We start from the raw sequence: 17,748 nt of genomic DNA, 5'->3' as shown, positions 1-17,748 counted from the left end.
TAAATCAGCCTAGAATGTAAATCAGGGCTCCATTAATATTCTGTGTTCTAATGGAAGAAACACCTGCTGAGCCATCAATAAAGGAACTCTGCAGAAATATGTTGAAATTGCTCCTTTTTAACTGCTTGGATGCCAGGCCTCATAAGAGTTCCTGCAGCCCATTTCTGTATTAAGATGCCTGTATTAGTGAATTGTTTTGCTACAATGGCTTTGTTTTATTGGGAAAAGGATGGGACATAATTTTAAGTGTTATTGCAAACTTAAGTAACATTAAAAACGAACAAGGTACTTCACTTAATATCAAAAAATGGTTTACATTGTAGTGAGAATCCAGACTGGAGACACTAAGGATACATGATACACTTAATAGTGTATCTATGGCTTCTATGACTGTGAAGGAGACTTCCTTAGAGCCTCAGTACCTCAACTTTTGTGTGGGTAAAATGGAGACAGTGCCTGGGCCTTTGCAGGCACATGGTAAGTAGCAACTGCCCTTACATACATTAGGTGATACTTTGCATGTAAGTTGGGGGCACACACGATGAACCAGCAGAAAAGGGTGACGTTTATACTTTGCATGTTCAGGCAGAATCCTAGTGAGGGACTGAGTCCCCAGTTGTCAAGCCAGCAGCTTGCCAGGCTGCTAACAAGCTCCCAGGGTTGAGCTTAGTTGCCCTTGGCTAATGCACACTGCAGGGTCAGCAAGGTGTAGAGGGGCACATCAGGTAATAGCAACCATGCATCCCATTGGCAAAGGCAGATGCTGCTGCTAGGGCTTTCCTCAGAAACAGGCTGTAAGCCAGGCGTGGTCATGCTTTTTGTGGAAGTAAGGTATATTTTAAAGACACAAAGAATAGGACAGTGGCTACCAGAGTAAATGGTGCGCTGGGAATGGTGCCAGAGAACAGGGAGGATGGGAAGGATGGCTGACCCTTTAAAGTTCTATAGCACAGGAGGACAACTCTGGTTAACAATGCTTCACTGCCTATTTTAAAATGGCCAATCAAGAGGATTTTCAATGTTTCCATCAAAGTAATGATGTATATGTGACTGTCATTACACAGTACATACATGTACAGAAATGTCACACTACACCAAGAATTTCCAGTTACTATATGCCAGTTTAAATTTAAAATATTTTAGAAAGTACTTCATACCTTAAAACAAGATTATCTAGATGTGCACAGTTTAACCACACAGATCTTAAAAGCATAGGGTTTCCTCTGGCTGGAGTGTCAGATGTAGCAGGGGAAACCAGGCATGAGACACAGAACATGACAGGCCACAGAGGAGCAGTTAGTCACGGAGACCCAGGAACCAGAGAGAGGCTTCCAGAAGCTAAAGACAGCTCCTGCTGAGGACTAGTGAGGCAAGGGGTGCCTCAGTTCTACCTCGGTGAACTGAATTCTCTCAGCCACCTGAACAGGCCTGAAGCAGATTCTCAGAATCCTCAGGAAGAGCCCAGAAGGCTGACATTTTTATTTCAGCCTTGTAAACCCTGGCGCGGAGAGACCAGCTGAGCCAGGGCACATCTCTGGCCACAGAACTGTGTGCTGCTAAAGAAGACAGGATGGAAGAGGACTGGGAGCCCCACTGACAGAGTTCTGTGGCCGTAGGCTCTGGCTGGGGGTTGGGAATGCTGCACGGCCCAGCGACTGCCAACACTGTACCGTAAGCACAGAGCGAGCGGTGCAAAGGCCTTTGGGCCCATGGCAAGCCAGGAGGCAGGCCCAGTCTTTACAGTCTTGCTATCTCTGAAGGACTCAAGAGGGTCCCGAGTTCAAGTCCTGTTCTACTTTGCATTGGCTAGTTGACTTTGGGATGGTTACTTAAGCTGTCCTTGCCATCTTTATACAGTGCCTGCTGCCTAGAGGCGTGGGGAGATTTGGGGAGCCGGCGCACCAAGCCCCTACAATGTTGCTGGCCTGGCACAGGCGCTCAGTAGGTGGCTGTTCTTTCTCTGGAGTCAGGCCAGCAGGTGCTGCCCTGCAGAGGCTCCCTCAAGGGGCCTTGGCTCTGCTCGGACTGTCCACCTTCTTCAACTTTATAAATCTCCACAGGTGCTGGACCTGTTCACAGTGAGTCACCCTTTTCTGGAGGTCACAAGCCCATGGCTGCTTGTGAATCATTGAGATGCTGAGTGAGTTCAATGCCAGGCCCTGGCAAACAGGCATTGAAGACTACAGGAAAGAAAGTTGCACAGTGTTGAGACCTCAGCCTTATTGTCACCCTACCTCCTCTGTGGGTCTCCTGCCTCCACCTCCCCACCCTGCCCCCCCACATGCATATGCACACACCAAAACAATAACAAAACCAGGCAGGTAAGGTTTGGGTCTCCTGCTGTATTCCCCAGGATGGGTATGGTGACCAGAGGGGCACCGGATGAGGATCTAGCCCATGTCTTGCTAGGAAGCAGTTCCTTCACAGATCCCCACCACTCTCCTCAGGCTTCATAGAAAGACTGTTTCCAAAAACCATCTTTTTCTTTCTGGTTTAGTGAACATTTCTCCACCTCCATCACCGACAGTTTAGGTCAGATCATTCCTTTTGTGGCACACACCATAGGAAATCAAGAGACAACACCTGGCCTCAGCCTTCTGAATGCTAGCAGCACCCACCATATTATGATGTTGCCTGAATGGTGTCATACAGAATCACCCAATTGTGAATCACTGAGCCTGTCTGTGTATATGTGCCCCAAACAGCACATTTGACAAGAGCTATTAAGAACATGTCACTCCTGGGTTGAGGCCTCAAATGCACAGGTTGCAAGCAATGCCAAGAGTAAGATAAGCATTTTACAGCTGAAAGGGGCTTCAAGCAGCAGACAGGCCCTGGTGTAACAATGAGCTCCTGGTGCCTGTTCTGCATGTGGTGGTTTGAACGAGAATGGCCACCTCAGGCTCAGTATTTGAATGCTTGGTCCCTAGTTGGAAAATCTGTTTGGGAAGGATTAGGAGGTGTAGCCCTGTTGAAGATGTGTCGCTGGGGGTGGGCTTTGAGGTTTCAAAAGTCCAGCCATTCGGTTACCTCTTTCTGTCTTGTTGTCTCAAGATGTGAGCTCTCAGCTACTGCTCCAGCACCATACCAGCCTGCCTGCCGCCATGATCCCCACCATGGTCTTGGGTTCTAACCCATTGGAACCACGGGCCCCAGTAAACTCTTCTGTAAGTTGGGTTGGATTCCAGAGGGTCAAGGACTAGAGGCACAGCAGAGGCTGGCTGATGGGAAGGGCACAGTCTGAGGATAGAAGGCTCTAGAAGAACGTCTTCCAGGTGTATTTCACCCATTGCCTCGCCTCAGCCTCATCCGGGTTGTATCTCTAAGTAGGCAGTAGGAAGGCGCAGTGGAACGTCATTTGCCCATGACAGCGAGGTGGCTATAATGGCTGCTCCTGGGATCCTGCAACGTCTGCTGGTCTGCTGCCAACCATTAGGACCCTCACATAGACTTCTGAGTTCTTACAAAGTCAGGGACAGTCTAGCTGAGGAGAGACTGTCTAGTGTTTCCAAAACCAGGGGAGAAGAGAGGCTAGATTTGCAGAAACCTGCCCTAGGAAAGAAAGCTGCACTGGTCTCCCTAAATATTTCAGACAATTTCTCTTCCAGAAATAAGGATGCATGTAACACAAGACCCCGAATCAGCTCATCCGAAGGATACCAGCTGGTTTCAGTTTAATGATGTACTAGTCAGTTTTGCTATGGTAACAAACACCCCCAGATCTCAGTATTTACTACAGAAAACATTTGCCTTTCACTTTACAATCCGTGGTTTTAGGTCAGCTGCTCTGAGCTTTGTTCAGACACCCAGGCTGAAGGCAATGCTCCTATTTGAGAAATGGGGCCTCAGAGTAGAGGGAAAAGAACACAAGCCTACTTGTCATCCATATCCATTGGCTCCTCCAGCTTCTGTCAGACGTGGCATGAGTCACATCTGCTCATAGCCCTTGCTCCCCTCGGGAGATGGGGCGGGCACTGAGGAACGCCACTTGGCATCAGGTAAGAGTACAGAGTCTCTAGGATGAATAAGCCCAAGACAAAAACCATCTATGGCAGACAAAGACTTTCCAGATCAAGAGGTATGAAATCCTAGCAGGCACAGTGGTGCGCATGCTAACCCAGCATTCTTCTGCTGAGCAGGAGCATGACTGGAGCTGAGGAATTGGGAAGTGCTCAGACTGCTGTCTGGTCTGCTGGTCAGGGGAACAGGTAGACTTCTGAGACATCCCGAGGATCCCAGTTTGTACAGTCACTGACGCTGAAACAGGATGTGGCTTCATGGCTCCATTAACCTCATGGCATCCGCAGCATCCTTATAGTTCTCCATTCTGGTGAAAAACTGGACCAGTCTCAGCCCTACGCCTTAGAATACTATGCAGGATTGGTTACTGCCTTGGAGTGCCTTCCATGTGTGCCTGATGCCACAGAGGTTAAGGCGGTTGATGTGCTGTGAGACAGTCTACAGGCCAGGGAGTCACCAAGGCCAGCTAGTCTGGCAACTGCAGCAGACGTTCCTTCAGAGATGGGCTCCAAGGATGCTCTCTCTGACCAGGGCGGAGCTGTGAATCTGAGGAGGGTGAGGCCCAGCTGGAGCCTGGCACTCAGCCAGACAGGCCGAGGTTCAGGGAGGCCAGCAGCTTCTCCCCAGCATGAGGCTAGGAACCACTGTCCCTGGGGATAGAGAAGTGCTGGACTCCAGGCAGAGGAAGCTGAGGAGACCCCAGGTCTGGCTTCCACTTTACCTGTGTACCCTTTTCCCTTGAAGATAACTCTTAAGGAAAGACGAGGATGCTACACAGATGAGAAATGCTGGGGTGAGGGCTTTCACAGAGTACCTGCAGGGAGAGCATGACGGAGTGGTTAGCTGGGTTACACTCCCCATTAGCCATGAACCTTTCAATGTACAGAAACATTAAAATACAACTTAGCCCATTGCTTTGTCTGTGGACACCATGACAGTCTCCCCTTAAAGCTGAGCCCCAACCCCTAGATGGGCCCTCTGACATCAGGCACACAGGGACAAAACATGGAAGACCACAAAACAAGCTATCACTTCATTCCCTAGCTAGTCTGTGAGTAACGGGGGTGAGCCAGGTTCCTACTAACTTGAGGTTACAGTCTGTACCCCAACAAGCAAATGGCTCCAGGAATGAACTTGTTAACCCCCTGGGAATTCTACAGACGCTGCTGAGAGGCCACAGTGGATACTGCTTGCTGCCATTGCTGATAACAAAGACATCCTCTCCCAGCAGACTGCATCATGTCTACAGGACAGGGCACTCTGACCCCGGCTTGCTTTTCCTTACTTGAAAGCCTAGAACCATGTCCCCATCCTGCCGGTGAAGGGCAAGCCAGCAAGGCAGAATGCTCAGGGTCACACAGACGGAACAGAGGGTCTGCAATGCTCTTTCTATGTAACGGTGCCAGGAGACAAGTGCAATCAGAAAACGGAAGCTACCCCAGCTGCCTTCTGCTGTAAAACCAAGCAGCTTTTCCATTCTGAGACCAGGCCACTCACCTGCCTTGGAATAGGCTGTCACTGTTCAACCTCCTTGGCCAATGGCCAGGCCAGTCAGTCCCACTGGCTGCCTTCTGTGACTGCTGTGTGTCACTGAGCAGAGGAACTAACCAGACCCTGGGAAGGATCTGCCCATTCCCATCATCCCAAGGAGGTGCTCACCTGGGGTGCTGCAACACCTGCAACAGAGTGCTCCCAGGGGACACCTGGTATAGCTCTGCCCTTTCCTCATCCTCGAAGTAGACCTACGAGATTAACCAGGAAGAGAGTCAGAGACAAATGGGCATAAGCTGCCCTACACATGCCAACACCCAAAAGTTGTTCACTGACCTCCATATGTGCTATGGCAAATCAAACACACAACGTTTTAATAAAAACACTCAATTTCTGTATACACTCTCCCAAAATCCCTCAGAGGAATGAAATAGAACTTTCTTACCTCCAAATTATCTGGGTGATATTTCTGCTCTGAGTCCCAGCAGGGTGCTTCACTAAACATTGCCATGAGATGGTCAATAAACCTAAGAAGAGAGGAAGATGTGCTTTCTGGGTACCAGTGCTCCACATACATTCCCATACCAGTCCCTGGACACCTAAGAGAGGAAGATGTGCTTTCTGGGTACCAGTGCTCCACATACATTCCCACACCAGTCCCTGGACACCTAAGAGAGGAAGATGTGCTTTCTGGGTACCAGTGCTCCATCCACATTCCCACACCAGTCCCTGGACACCTAAGAGAGGAAGATGTGCTTTCTGGGTACCAGTGCTCCATCTACATTCCCACACCAGTCCCTGGATACCAATCCAGAGAGAAAGGCGATGTATAAGGCATGACATTCAGGCTTAACTCACATTGACAACAGTGCCAAAATAGGAAGGTGTACCACTTGTCTAGAACGTATCTCTCTAAGCATTAACTTTCTAAGCATTTCACTTGAAATCACAAGTTAAATGGTGCAATCTGTATCTTTTCTAGTAAACACACACAAGTTATACGGATGAACTACCTAACCAGACCTGACAAGGCAAGACCTGCGTGGCCAGCTAGTAAACAGATCCACGCTAGAGAAGCCTGTAAACCTGCTGGGGATAACCTCTAAATTACTCTTTCCTACTCAGCAAAAGCCCGCTTATCTCCGGGCAGTCAGCAGGAGGCGCACACGAGCAGGAGTGGAAAGCTGCTGGATGGAGTATGTACCTGGAGTCCTCATGAAAAGCAGAGATGAAGTCAGACTGCGCATACTCTGGATACAGGAACAACACAGGCCAGCTCAGTCTGCCTTGATTATCTAGGCTCAGCCTGGCTCCGCAAGGGTTCTCAGAGCTGAGCCCATCCAGGAAGATCTCAGTTGGACCATCGGAGGCTGAATCTTCATCCTTACCCAGGGCTTCTGAGACAAGCCTGATATTCCTAGCCTGGATCAAGACAGAAAGAAAGGCACAAACTACCTTCTCCTGTAGGAAGATGCAGACACACACCACTGAAATACACCCTAGCCCTATGAGCTTCCCGAGGGCCCACTCCACATGACCCATCCTAACTGTCCTGGCAGCCTGGCACACAGGAGGCACCACTGTTGAACTTACTTTCACGAGGAATGTGTTGTGTGTTTGGCCCTGCATCAAAAGAGGAGCTGAACATGGTTCCCTACCCTCAGGGCTGTTTCTGGTCTAGTGGGAGCAGCTGCAGAACAGTTACAACAGAAGGTAGGAAGTGGAGCTGAGGAACCACAGACAGTTCACGTGGGATTCCCCTCTGTATGCTATGAATATGTTTTATTACCACTGGTTATTAAAGAAGCCAATGTTTCAGCCAATGGCTTAGTAGAGTAAAGCCAGGTGGGAAATCCAAACAGAGATGTAGAGAGAAAGTAGGTGGAGTCAGGGAGACGCCATTTAGCTGCTGAAGGAGACAAGATGCCACGGAACCTTATTGGTAGGCAACAACCTTGTGGTTATACAGATTGATAGAAATGGGTTAATTTAAGATATAAGAGCTAGCTAGAAAGACGGCTAAGCTATTGGCTGAACAGTGTTGTGTAATTAATGTAGTTTCTGTGTGATTATTCGGGTCTGGGAAGCCGGGATACAAACAAGCAGTCTCTGCCTACAGACAGTAGCTGGTGGTATCTGAGCACGCTAAGCCGTAGAGTGTGGCTTTGGAAGGCAGAGAATGAAGGAGCAGCCCAGCCCACAGACTGGCATGTGCAAAGGTGTAGGACGGGGCAAGCATGCGATGGTACAGCAATGGAAACGCTTCCCTTTGGGGAGAGCCTGGGATGCTAGAAATAAAGCTGACTTCATCCTGACTGCCTTACTAAAGTGAAGATCCATCAAGAATGGGGCTACCTCTTACGTGTGCCAAGGTTTCTACGGTTAGCACATCCAGGGAATCAAAATTAGTTGTGGTGATACCCCTTAAGGTAGGTGAAAAGTTTCTACTCCCTGATAAGCCTCTCCACCAACACAACAATCCAAATCAGACCAAATCAAACCAAATTAGAAAAAGCCCAGGTTTAATGGATACAATGCTCCTGGATGATTTTTCCAGCCCCACAAAGAGCAGACAGGAAAGGAAGACCAGAAAACTACATGTCTGTTTTCTGGGGGGGGGGCAGTTTAAATACCCAGCAGTAGTGTTCGTGAGCATCTCTGGGGGAAGGGTCATCATGTGGTGGTCTTTCTGAGATGCAGCAGGGTTTGGGGAGAGAGATGGGGGAGGGGGCTTAGGATGGAGCTTCCACCTGAACATTCCAGATTCTTTGGATATATGGATGCCAGGGGCTGGGGTGAAGCTTCCACATGAACAGTAGGAGTTGACAAAACCTGTTCTTTTCTTTTTGACAGTCTCATGTAACTGGAGCTGGCCTCGACTTTCTGGTCCTCCTGTCACCTGCTCCCTAGTGCTGGGATCAAAGGCATATGCCACATGCCCAGCCCAGTTTGTTTGTTTATTTGTTTTTAAAAATTTATATTTATGTAGTGTGTTATCTGTATATACGTCTGTGTGAGAGTGTCAGCTCCCCTGGAGTTGGGTATAGACAGACAGTTGTAAGCTGCCATGTGGATACTGAGGATGGACCTGGGTTCTCTGGAAGAACAGCCAGGAGTCTTGATCACTGAGCCATCCGACTCTCCAGCCCCCATATTTAACTTGTTAATAGGTGTTAACAGATTGTTGGTTGGGAGAGAGAAGTGGGGTACACTAAATTTAGCAGTGTTTTCAAAGTTAATAGCTGAAATAAATGGGTACATGACGTTAGTGAACACAGAATGAAACTATGACCTCACCCAGGAGGCATCATCTCCCTTGTAAGGGCAGAGCAAGATCAAATGGGAGACTAGCCAGGTGTCAAGGATGAGAGACCACGTGGGTCAGACACATCCACTTCATGTTAAGAACCAAGCACTAACTGGCTTGGCCACTGGGTCTCCTAGACTACACTCACTTCAGAGTACAGCACAGGGAGGATTTTATCATCATTAGTTAGAGGGACATCCTAAAACTGTAATGTAAGTTATAGTAAAGAGCAAGGACCAGGCTCTGACACCCATGAGCTGCATTAGATTTTCTCACCCAAGGCTAGTAAACCAGGAACAAGAAAGCCTTCCCCAAGGCTGGAAAGGGAAAGGGGAGGAAGGGGAGTGGAGAAATGTATAGCTCAATTAAAAATAAAATAAACAAGAAAGCCTTCCCCAAGGCTGGAAGGGGAAAGGGGAGGGAGGAAGGGAAATGGGTAAAATGTATAGCTCAATTAAAAATAAAACAAACAAACAAACAAACAAACAAGAAAGCCTTCCCCAGATGGCTGCTGTGAAAATGCCCAGAGCACGCACTCAGTATGTTGCTGAGACCAGCAAAGGCAGGGGCAGAGCTAATTGAACGTGGTGGCCTGACTCCAGAGCCTGGGGTAAGCACAGTGTGAAGAAAAAGTATCCCAAGAAAGGTCCCCTGTAGTCAAAGACTGCCTTTCATTTCCCGGCCGCCCAGACCCACAATGACACAAAAACTACATTAATTGTAACATTGTTTGGCCAATAGCTTAGGCGTATTCCTAGCTAGCTCTTACATCTTAAGTTAGCTCATATCTATTAATCTATGCATTGCCAGGAGGCTGTGGCTTACAGGTAAGGTTCCAGCGTCTGTCTCCTTTGGCATCTTTGAACCTGCCTTCTTTCTCTCTATATCTGTTCAGATTTTCTGCTAAGCCACTGGCCAAAACACCTTTATTCATCAACCAATAAAAGCAACAAAAATAACAGAAGTACATCCCACATAAGTCCCCAGCAGGCTTCTCACAACCAGGGGACTTCATACACTTGGGGCCTTTGGCTTGAGAACTCACCTTGATGGCCTGGAGTAGAGCCTCGTTCTGACTCTGTTCCTTCTTTTCTTTCAGCCTTGCTTTCCTCAGATCCCTCTCTTTCATTCTCTGAAAACAAAATTCAGATGCTGTCAGCTCTAAGGAACTCTTCCTCCATCTTATTCCAGCCTACAGGACTGATTCTGTCCCCCAAGACTTAGGGAGATGAGGAAGATGCCACCAATAAAGGAGAAAGGGCATTCCCATTCAGGGACCCCAATGGAGTATACAAGTACTGCATGGGAACCCTAACTTCTCTGGTGTGGCTGAAGAACCCATGTCAAAAACTCACAGGCTTTGCCCTCTGCACAGTTATAACCTATAAGAGAAAAACTCCACCATTCTACTCAGTCTGGCAGGAAGAGAATTCAGATTCTCTTTCCAGGTCGCCTCCCTACCCCAGTCTGTCCAACACCAGTAGCTCCTGCTTTCACTCCTGGGCTTGCAGTTGATGGGAATCTGCCAACATCTGATACAAAGGGAAGAAAGCAAATATTTTAGGCTTTGCAGACCATGGGGTCTCTGCCATGCATTATCTGGTTTTCTTTCTGACTCTTGAGAATGTGAAAACCGCTTAGCTCATTTCATCTTCATTAAAAACACTCAAGGTTGGACCGAGAAATACCAGGGACTTGTCCAATGCATTTCAGCAGCAGCAAAGCAGTATTCAAACTCAGATTTGCTGACGTATTCCTCCTAGGGCTCTTGCCTGGAATATTATTCTCTCTCAGTGTCACTGAGCCAAGTAAACTCCTGCTCGGCTCGGTCATCATCTCTCAGCAAGCTTGCCTGCTGGAATCCCCATTTGCACCCTGCTCTTGGTAGGGTAGAGTTAGACATCACTACTAGACAGCTAGCACACACACCAGACACTCCCAGTAACATGAGACACAATCTGATACATGTGTAGACAGTCACCAACCTTCAGCTTGTCTGCTTTCGCCCTCACTTCTAGAAGTTTCTTCTCTTTGGCATCAATCTGTAGCCCCTCATCACACCAGTTCACAGCCTCAGCAAAGTGGTTCAGTTCAAGATGGCACATGGCACCTGCGGAAACCAGAGTCCTGAGATCTAGGAACAACGGGCACAACTTGAACAAACCCTCCTCCCCTGGCGGCACCAGCCAGCCCCAGGAGGGGTATCAGGACACAGCTCTTTGCAGTTCAGTTCCTAGACAAGGCAAGGATTTGTAAAATTGCACTCATCCCCATTTAGTTAAAAACTTTCTAATCCTCCTGGTACAAAGAACCCTAAAATGCAAATCTCACGGCAAAGAACACAGGCTCTGGAACCAGAGAGAGCTGGGCTAGAAAACGGCTGTCATTCATGGGACTAGGACAAGGGCCATGACTGAGCCTCAGGTTTCTCATCTGCGAATGGGAGAATAAAGCCCATCTCAGAGGTGTATTTTTTTAAGATTTATTTTTAATTGTGTGTGTTTTTATAGGTGGGCATGTTCACAACAGTGCCTGCCTGAAGAGGCTAGAAATGTTGGCTACCCTGGAGCCGGAGGCTCAGACAGCTGTGAGCCACTGGGAACTGAAAAAGGTGCCCTACAGAAGTAAATGTTCTCCCAACTGCTGAGCCATCTCCCCAGCCCCAGAGGATGTTTACTACAAAGCAGAATTTCTGCAGCCGCCAATCAACACCAAAGCCCAAGCACTTCTAATTTTTCTTTTTTATGGAGCCGTCTGCTTAAGCTTGCCCCCTTTGGGTTTTGTCTGGCTGGTTTGGGGGTTGTTTGGTTTGCATTCTGGGATGAAATCTGAGGCACCTTGTGCATGTTAGGGAAGTGCTCTACCACTTCGCTACATACCTGGATTCCAGTTCCAAAATGTTTCTTTAATACATTTGTTTGTTTTTTTGAGACAAGGGCATCATTGTGTAACCCTGGCTGTCCTGGAACTCATTACATATACCAGGCTGGCCTTGAACTCACAGAGATCCGCAGCCTCTGCCTCCCAAGTGCTGGAATTAAACGTGTACGCCACCACCACCCAACTCTAAAATTAATGATGCTATCATGTTCAAGAGTTAACCTCTTTTAGGCTTTTCATAGAAATTAAAAATATCAGAACTTTATTATAAAGCTTGGCTGTCAAAGATTCTAACCCTGGATAGGTAAGATGGTTGAGCACTTGCTGCCAAGCCTGATGTCCTAAATTCACTCCCTGGAGCCTACATGGTGGAGGAGGAAAGTCTACTCCTGAAGGTTGTCCTCTGACCTCCACACAATACATACTTGGTTTTTGTTTTTGTTTTTTTTTAAGACTCTATCTTCATCATCCAGAGATAAACAAAAACTCATACCAAGAGCAAATGCCCTGCCAAGATCATAACGTAAGGTAAGGCTGACAATGGGTCAATGAGACTAATTCTACTGGCCAGTGCTTACTCAGGGCCTCTGTCCTGTGGCCACCCACAGCCATGAACATCTAAAGAGGCATAAGTTGGATAACGCAGGTCAAGCTGGCTCATGGCAAGGAGGGAGGTTCAATACATAAAGACTAAAGACTACAGCACCCTAAGCTCAGAGAGGAGCCGAAGAATAAAGGAATAAAGCACTGTTATTATGAAGATCAGACCTCAGGATGGAAACAAGGTGGGGACAGTCCAGCGCCAGTGTTCTCTGCAAAGGCCCCAGAGCTTATCTTTTCATTCATTTTAACAAGGCATTTGACTATCTTGCCCTTTAATAGGCAAAACTGGGGAGAAAATCAAAATGTGCTATGTCTTAATTAATTTTATTCTTTACTAATTTAAAATGAGGAGTTTCAATTTCATACAAATACAGCATAAAGGGCAGAGCCTTCTAGGAGTGCCGAGGGGCAGCAAGGAACTTCACCTCAAGACTGCCGGATTGCGGCCACTCCCCCAGTCCCCAGCTCCTCAGGAACAAAGCTTTCAGTTTTTGGTGTGGACGGCCAGCTTTTCCACAGTGATGACCACCCCCAGCTCATGGAGACTCACCTCTTATTATGGCCTTCAGGTGGCTGGGCTTTAGCTTCCTGGCGGCCAGCACATCATTGAGAGCAGAGCGAAAATTGCCTAACAAAATGTCAGTAAGTGAAAAAAAAAAAAGAACAAATTTTAAGATCAAAATGTTTCCAAAATATCATGGCATTGACAAAAGATATGTTTGCACAACTGTCGAGAAATCACAACAACTGAACATATTTCTGGAAAAATATAGTTATGCTCATCAAGTCCTAAAAAGTTCACAGTATGAGGCAGTCTGGGTGACTCTGAAATGCTAACAAGCACGTGAAATAGGTGAGGGTATGAAAAAGAACAGTGTCCAGATAGAGAATAAATCAGCACACTCCTTGAAACAAGTTTCCTTCTGGAAATCATTCTCAAAAATACTTGAGTAACACGTAAGGAGTGGTGAGAAAAACAAGCAAGCTCCAATACTTCCCTCTGGTACTGAGATCTAAGACAGGGTTCCATGAAACCACCAGGCTGACCTCAAACGTGGGATCCTCCTGCCTCACTCACCCAGGTGGCTGAGATTTATAGTCAGACACTCACATAGGCACTTAGAGCACAGAATACACTTTGAAAGCTGGAAGGCAAAGGGACAGGCTTGACAACAGAAAGCAGAGGGAAAGCCACACCACAGAAGGAACGAGCATCAGGATCAGTGTCATGGGCACCAGGCCCTCTGCAATGGGAGCAGAGGCAGACTGAAGGACCAGCAGATTTCCAAACGCCGTACTCTCCACTGCTAGAACCCAGCCTGCCCCAAACCTGTGGAGAAACTGGAAGTTTATTCTAGGCAGACTCAAAAACAGGTTTTCTGGACTGCAGCCTCCCTCCGCCCCCGCCAGGCACAATGAGATCCAGTAAAGGAAAACTAAGCATAGAGCCCTCAGCAGTACTCAGGCCTAGCAGTGGCAGCCCACACCTTTAATCCCAGCACTCAGGAGACAGAGGCAGGTGGGTGGATCTCTGTGAGTTTGAGGATAGCCTTGAAGCATAATTAATAAAAACTCAGGGATAGATATTGAGGTTCAACCTAAAGAGACAAAAAGCAAAATAGCCATTGGCTCTTACCTCGACTTTGGTTCAAAAATGGTGATTCTGCCTTCAGGAATCTCAGAACGAGACTGAGAGTTGTCTCCTCCCGTTTTATAATCCTCTCTAGGGCTGGAATTAAAGGCAAGCACCGCCAGTTTCTATGGCAACTAGTGTGGCTACTGGGATTAAAGGTATTACCACTGCCTGGTCTGTAGGGCTGACCAGTGGGGCTGTTTTACTCTCTGATCTTCAGGCAAGCTTTATTTATTAAAATACAAATGAAATGTCACTACACAGCCTGGTCTACAAAACGAGTTCCTTTACAGCCAGGGCTACACAGAGAAACCCTGTCTTGAAAAAAAATAAATAAATAAAAATCAGAAAAGAAGGAAGGAAGGAAGGAAGGAAGGAAGAAAGGAAGGAAGGAAGCAAAGAAACAAAGAAAAAAAGAAAACAGTACACAGAATTTAAAAAATTTCCTAGCTCTACCTGCATCTCCCTCTCAAATTCCAAGATGAGAGGCATAAGGTACCACTCCTGGTGTAAAGTCTTTCTTCCTGTTTTTGTTTTTGTTTTTAAATTTGTGTGTGTGTGTGCGCGCGTGCACGCACGCACACACACATGAATGTCAGCCAGCCAGGCTCATGGACATCAGAAGACGTCTGATGCCCTCTGGAGCTAAGTTGTGCCTGTGTACAAGCAGCTGTGAGCACCTGATGTGGGTACTTGGGATCTGAACTTGAGGTTCTCTGGAAGCAGAGCAAGTGCTCTTAACTGTTGAGACACATAATCTCTTGAACCCTCTAAGTAAATTCTTCAGAAATAATAAAGTCAGGCTGAGGAGAGAGCTCAGTCAGCAAAGTGCTTGCTGAACAAGCATGAGGACCAGAACACAATCCCTAGCACACTAAGAATGCTCCCTGTGACAGCATGTGCCTTTGATTCCACGCTGGGAGAAGAAGTAGTGGAGACAAATGGATTCATAGGGCTTGCTGGCCAGCCTGCCTTTCTCAGAAAGCTTTAGGCCGAAGAGAAACTGTATCAACAAACAAGGTAGATGGCACCTGAGAATGGCATCCAAGGTTACCTCTACCCTGCAATCCACACCCACTCACCTATACGTACACACACATACAGGAAACGGAGCTAACCGCGTCATAATGCTCACCCAGATAGTACTGGGCTGCCGCCCGGTTGGTATAAAGGACAGCGTTCAAATCAGGGTCTACACACTTCTTCTTTAATCCCTCGCTGTAGGAAACCACGGCTTTCTTATAGTCCTTTTCTTTAAAGTAGTCATTGCCTTCATCCTTATAGGTCTTGGCTTGATCTGAAAAGAGAAGGAAATAAGTATCATGTCACACCTTCAGAAAGCTCCTAAAAATCTGAACCCTGAAGTAATGTAACGCTGTGCAGGCTGGGTTGTTGGCATCTTGATGCAAGCTAGGGTCCTCTGAGAAGAGGAAGCATCGAATAAAAAAATGGCTCCATCAGATTGGCCTGTGTTAGGCATTTTCTTGATTAATGATTGCTGTGGGAGGGGCCATCACACTGTGGGCAATACTACTCCTGGCAGGTGGTTCTGGGTTGTATAAAAAAGCTGAACACGGCAAGGGCAGCAAGGCAGTGAGCAGCACTCCTCCATGGTCTCTGTTTCAGTTCCTGCCTCTAAGTTCCTGCTCGAGTTTACTTCCTTTGGTGATGGACTGACTGTAACCTATAAGCTAAAATAAACCCTTTCTTCCCCCAAGCTCATTTTGGTCACTCTTTTAGCACTATAAGAGAAGGGCAAACTAACACATATATGATAAATGAAAGAAATGGGACCAACAGAGAACTAAAAATTCAAATTAATGGTATGATAAAGTGGACATCAACATAGAAACACAATGTTATGCAAAGTTAATGCTACAGTCAATTCCAGGTATGTGTAGCTCTGGCTATGCTGGAACTCACTCTGTAGACCAGGCTGGCCTCAAACTCAGAGATTCACCTGCTCTGCCTCCTGAGTGCTGGGTGGTGTGCCACCACTGCCTGGCTATGAATGCTGTTTGTGAGAGGGGGGAAGAAAACTGACCTAAGAGAAGGGGCTCAGCAGGTAAAGGCACTTGCCCATAGCTTGACAACCTGAGTTTGATCTCAGAAACATTCATAAAGGTAAAGGAGAAGTCACACCAACAAAGCTGTTATCTGACCTGCATATGTGTACACACACACACACACACACACAGAGAGAGAGAGAGAGAGAGAGAGAGAGAGAGAGAGAGAGATCCATCCTAGTTTTTGAAGGAGCTTAAGAATCGTTTTGAGGAAATTATACTACTCCCTTTGTTCCGTTCACTGAAATGCAAATTTCCCTCCTCTTTCTGGGAACAACCTACAAAACTATTAAGATTTACTTTCAACTTCAGACCCACTGTGAGCTCACCCCTGCCCCCACAGTGCTCCAACATGTCGTGCCCACGAAGGCAGTAGTATATTTCTTGGCACTTATCACACATATCTCCTGATTCTTTGGGACAATTTGGCTTTTTATTGGAGTCTGACCTTTAGGCCTGTAATGACCATGGAGAAGGACGTGTGGAGCGAAAAGTGACAAGCTGGCCATCTCACTCACACTTTACCTCCACTCAGCAAACACACAAGCAAACACTAGTTAGGTAAGGTACCTTCCGGAGATCGCTCATCGTCATAAATAATTGACTGAAGGCAAGCCAAGTCGGGGAACTCCTTGGGATCTATTTCTGATGGTGCTTTCTTCATAAATAGGGGGATCTTGTCAAATTCCTAGATTTTAAAAAGAATAAAGCACATAATTAGTATTATCTACTGAATGAGATCCAATCCCAGGACAAATGTCTTTTTCACTGGTCATGATCTGCCAGTCCTCATGATTGGCTGGATCTATAGAGGCTCCAGTTTCTAGGGTAGAAAACTGGACTTCTGAGTTCTCAGCTCTCCAGGGGTGGTCGTAATCACCTTTAGCTAGGCGCTCTCGCGTTCCTGACCCTTCTCCACCTCCTTTCATCTTTGCCCCAATCTTAAGTGACAGGGTGCTGCAGGTAAAACAACTTTACAAGTGAGGAACCCGGCTCAAAGAACCCAGGAAACCGATCCAGCAGCAGAACCAGGAGGTCACAGGGCTGACTGCCAAACCCTGTGGTCTTAACTGCACTGACAACTTAGACCCTCAAAACCTCAAGGCTTGTGGCACTCAACAGGCAGTCACTCGTCCTTTGGCAGCGATCAAGACACGAGGACCACACTCCTACCCCAGCGGAGCCCCCGAGACCGCCCACCTCCTCCCACTGGTCCTCGTGGAAGCCGCCGCGGTAAGGTTGGCTCTGGAACTTTTCTAGGAATGCGTCCATGTTAGCGTCATCCGTAGGGTCAGGCTCAGAATTCTCCATTGCAGCTCGTGACTCTAGGGCTGAATCCGGAGGAGCCAAGAAGCGTACCGCTCCTTCCGGCGGCGGCCCAGGTGCCCTTCCCTCAGCTTTCCGGGCTGTGAGTTGTCCGTGCCTCTTGGGTTCCGCTGGTCGGGGGCGTGGTCTGACAGGGGCGTGGCCTGATAGGGAGCCTCCACCGCCGCAGTCCGCAGGCAGAGTTTGCCTAGCTTCCAGACTCCTGGCTTCCAGTAGGAGTTCGCTAAGCTCCCTTTTGTATCTGAACCCTCCTCACCCTCTCCAAACCTGATGTTTTGTCTTTCCTATAAATATTCTCAAAAGGTGAATTCTTAGCCAAGCCTGGTAACATCTGTCTGTAATCCTAGCACTTATGAGTTTTAGTAGGAGAGAATCACAAGTTCAAGACCGCCTAGACCCAGTCTCCAACAAAAAACTTTTGT

At 47.4% G+C, this 17,748-nt stretch overlaps 1 protein-coding gene across 1 annotated transcript; it reads right to left on the bottom strand.

Moving 5' to 3' along the window:
- Positions 1 to 3,657: 3,657 nt before the first annotated feature.
- Ttc4 (tetratricopeptide repeat domain 4) lies at positions 3,658 to 17,383 on the bottom strand. Its single transcript, XM_041651745.1, has 10 exons — positions 17,201 to 17,383; positions 16,571 to 16,688; positions 15,070 to 15,231; positions 12,852 to 12,929; positions 10,804 to 10,928; positions 9,864 to 9,950; positions 6,716 to 6,933; positions 5,957 to 6,038; positions 5,680 to 5,762; positions 3,658 to 4,834 (listed from the first exon to the last, which is right to left on the bottom strand). The coding sequence occupies exons 1-10, from the start codon at positions 17,309 to 17,311 to the stop codon at positions 4,738 to 4,740; spliced, it is 1,161 nt and encodes a 386-aa protein (XP_041507679.1). The 5' UTR covers positions 17,312 to 17,383; the 3' UTR covers positions 3,658 to 4,737.
- Between the last annotated feature and the right edge of the window lie 365 nt (positions 17,384 to 17,748).

This window comes from Microtus oregoni, unplaced genomic scaffold (genome assembly GCF_018167655.1).
Source record: "Microtus oregoni isolate MIOR12 unplaced genomic scaffold, Mior012 000005F_ref0000423, whole genome shotgun sequence".
In the NCBI taxonomy this organism is placed as follows: domain Eukaryota; kingdom Metazoa; phylum Chordata; class Mammalia; order Rodentia; family Cricetidae; genus Microtus; species Microtus oregoni.
Note: the sequence above shows the minus strand (reverse complement) of the source record. Positions and strands in the feature narration are given on the sequence as shown.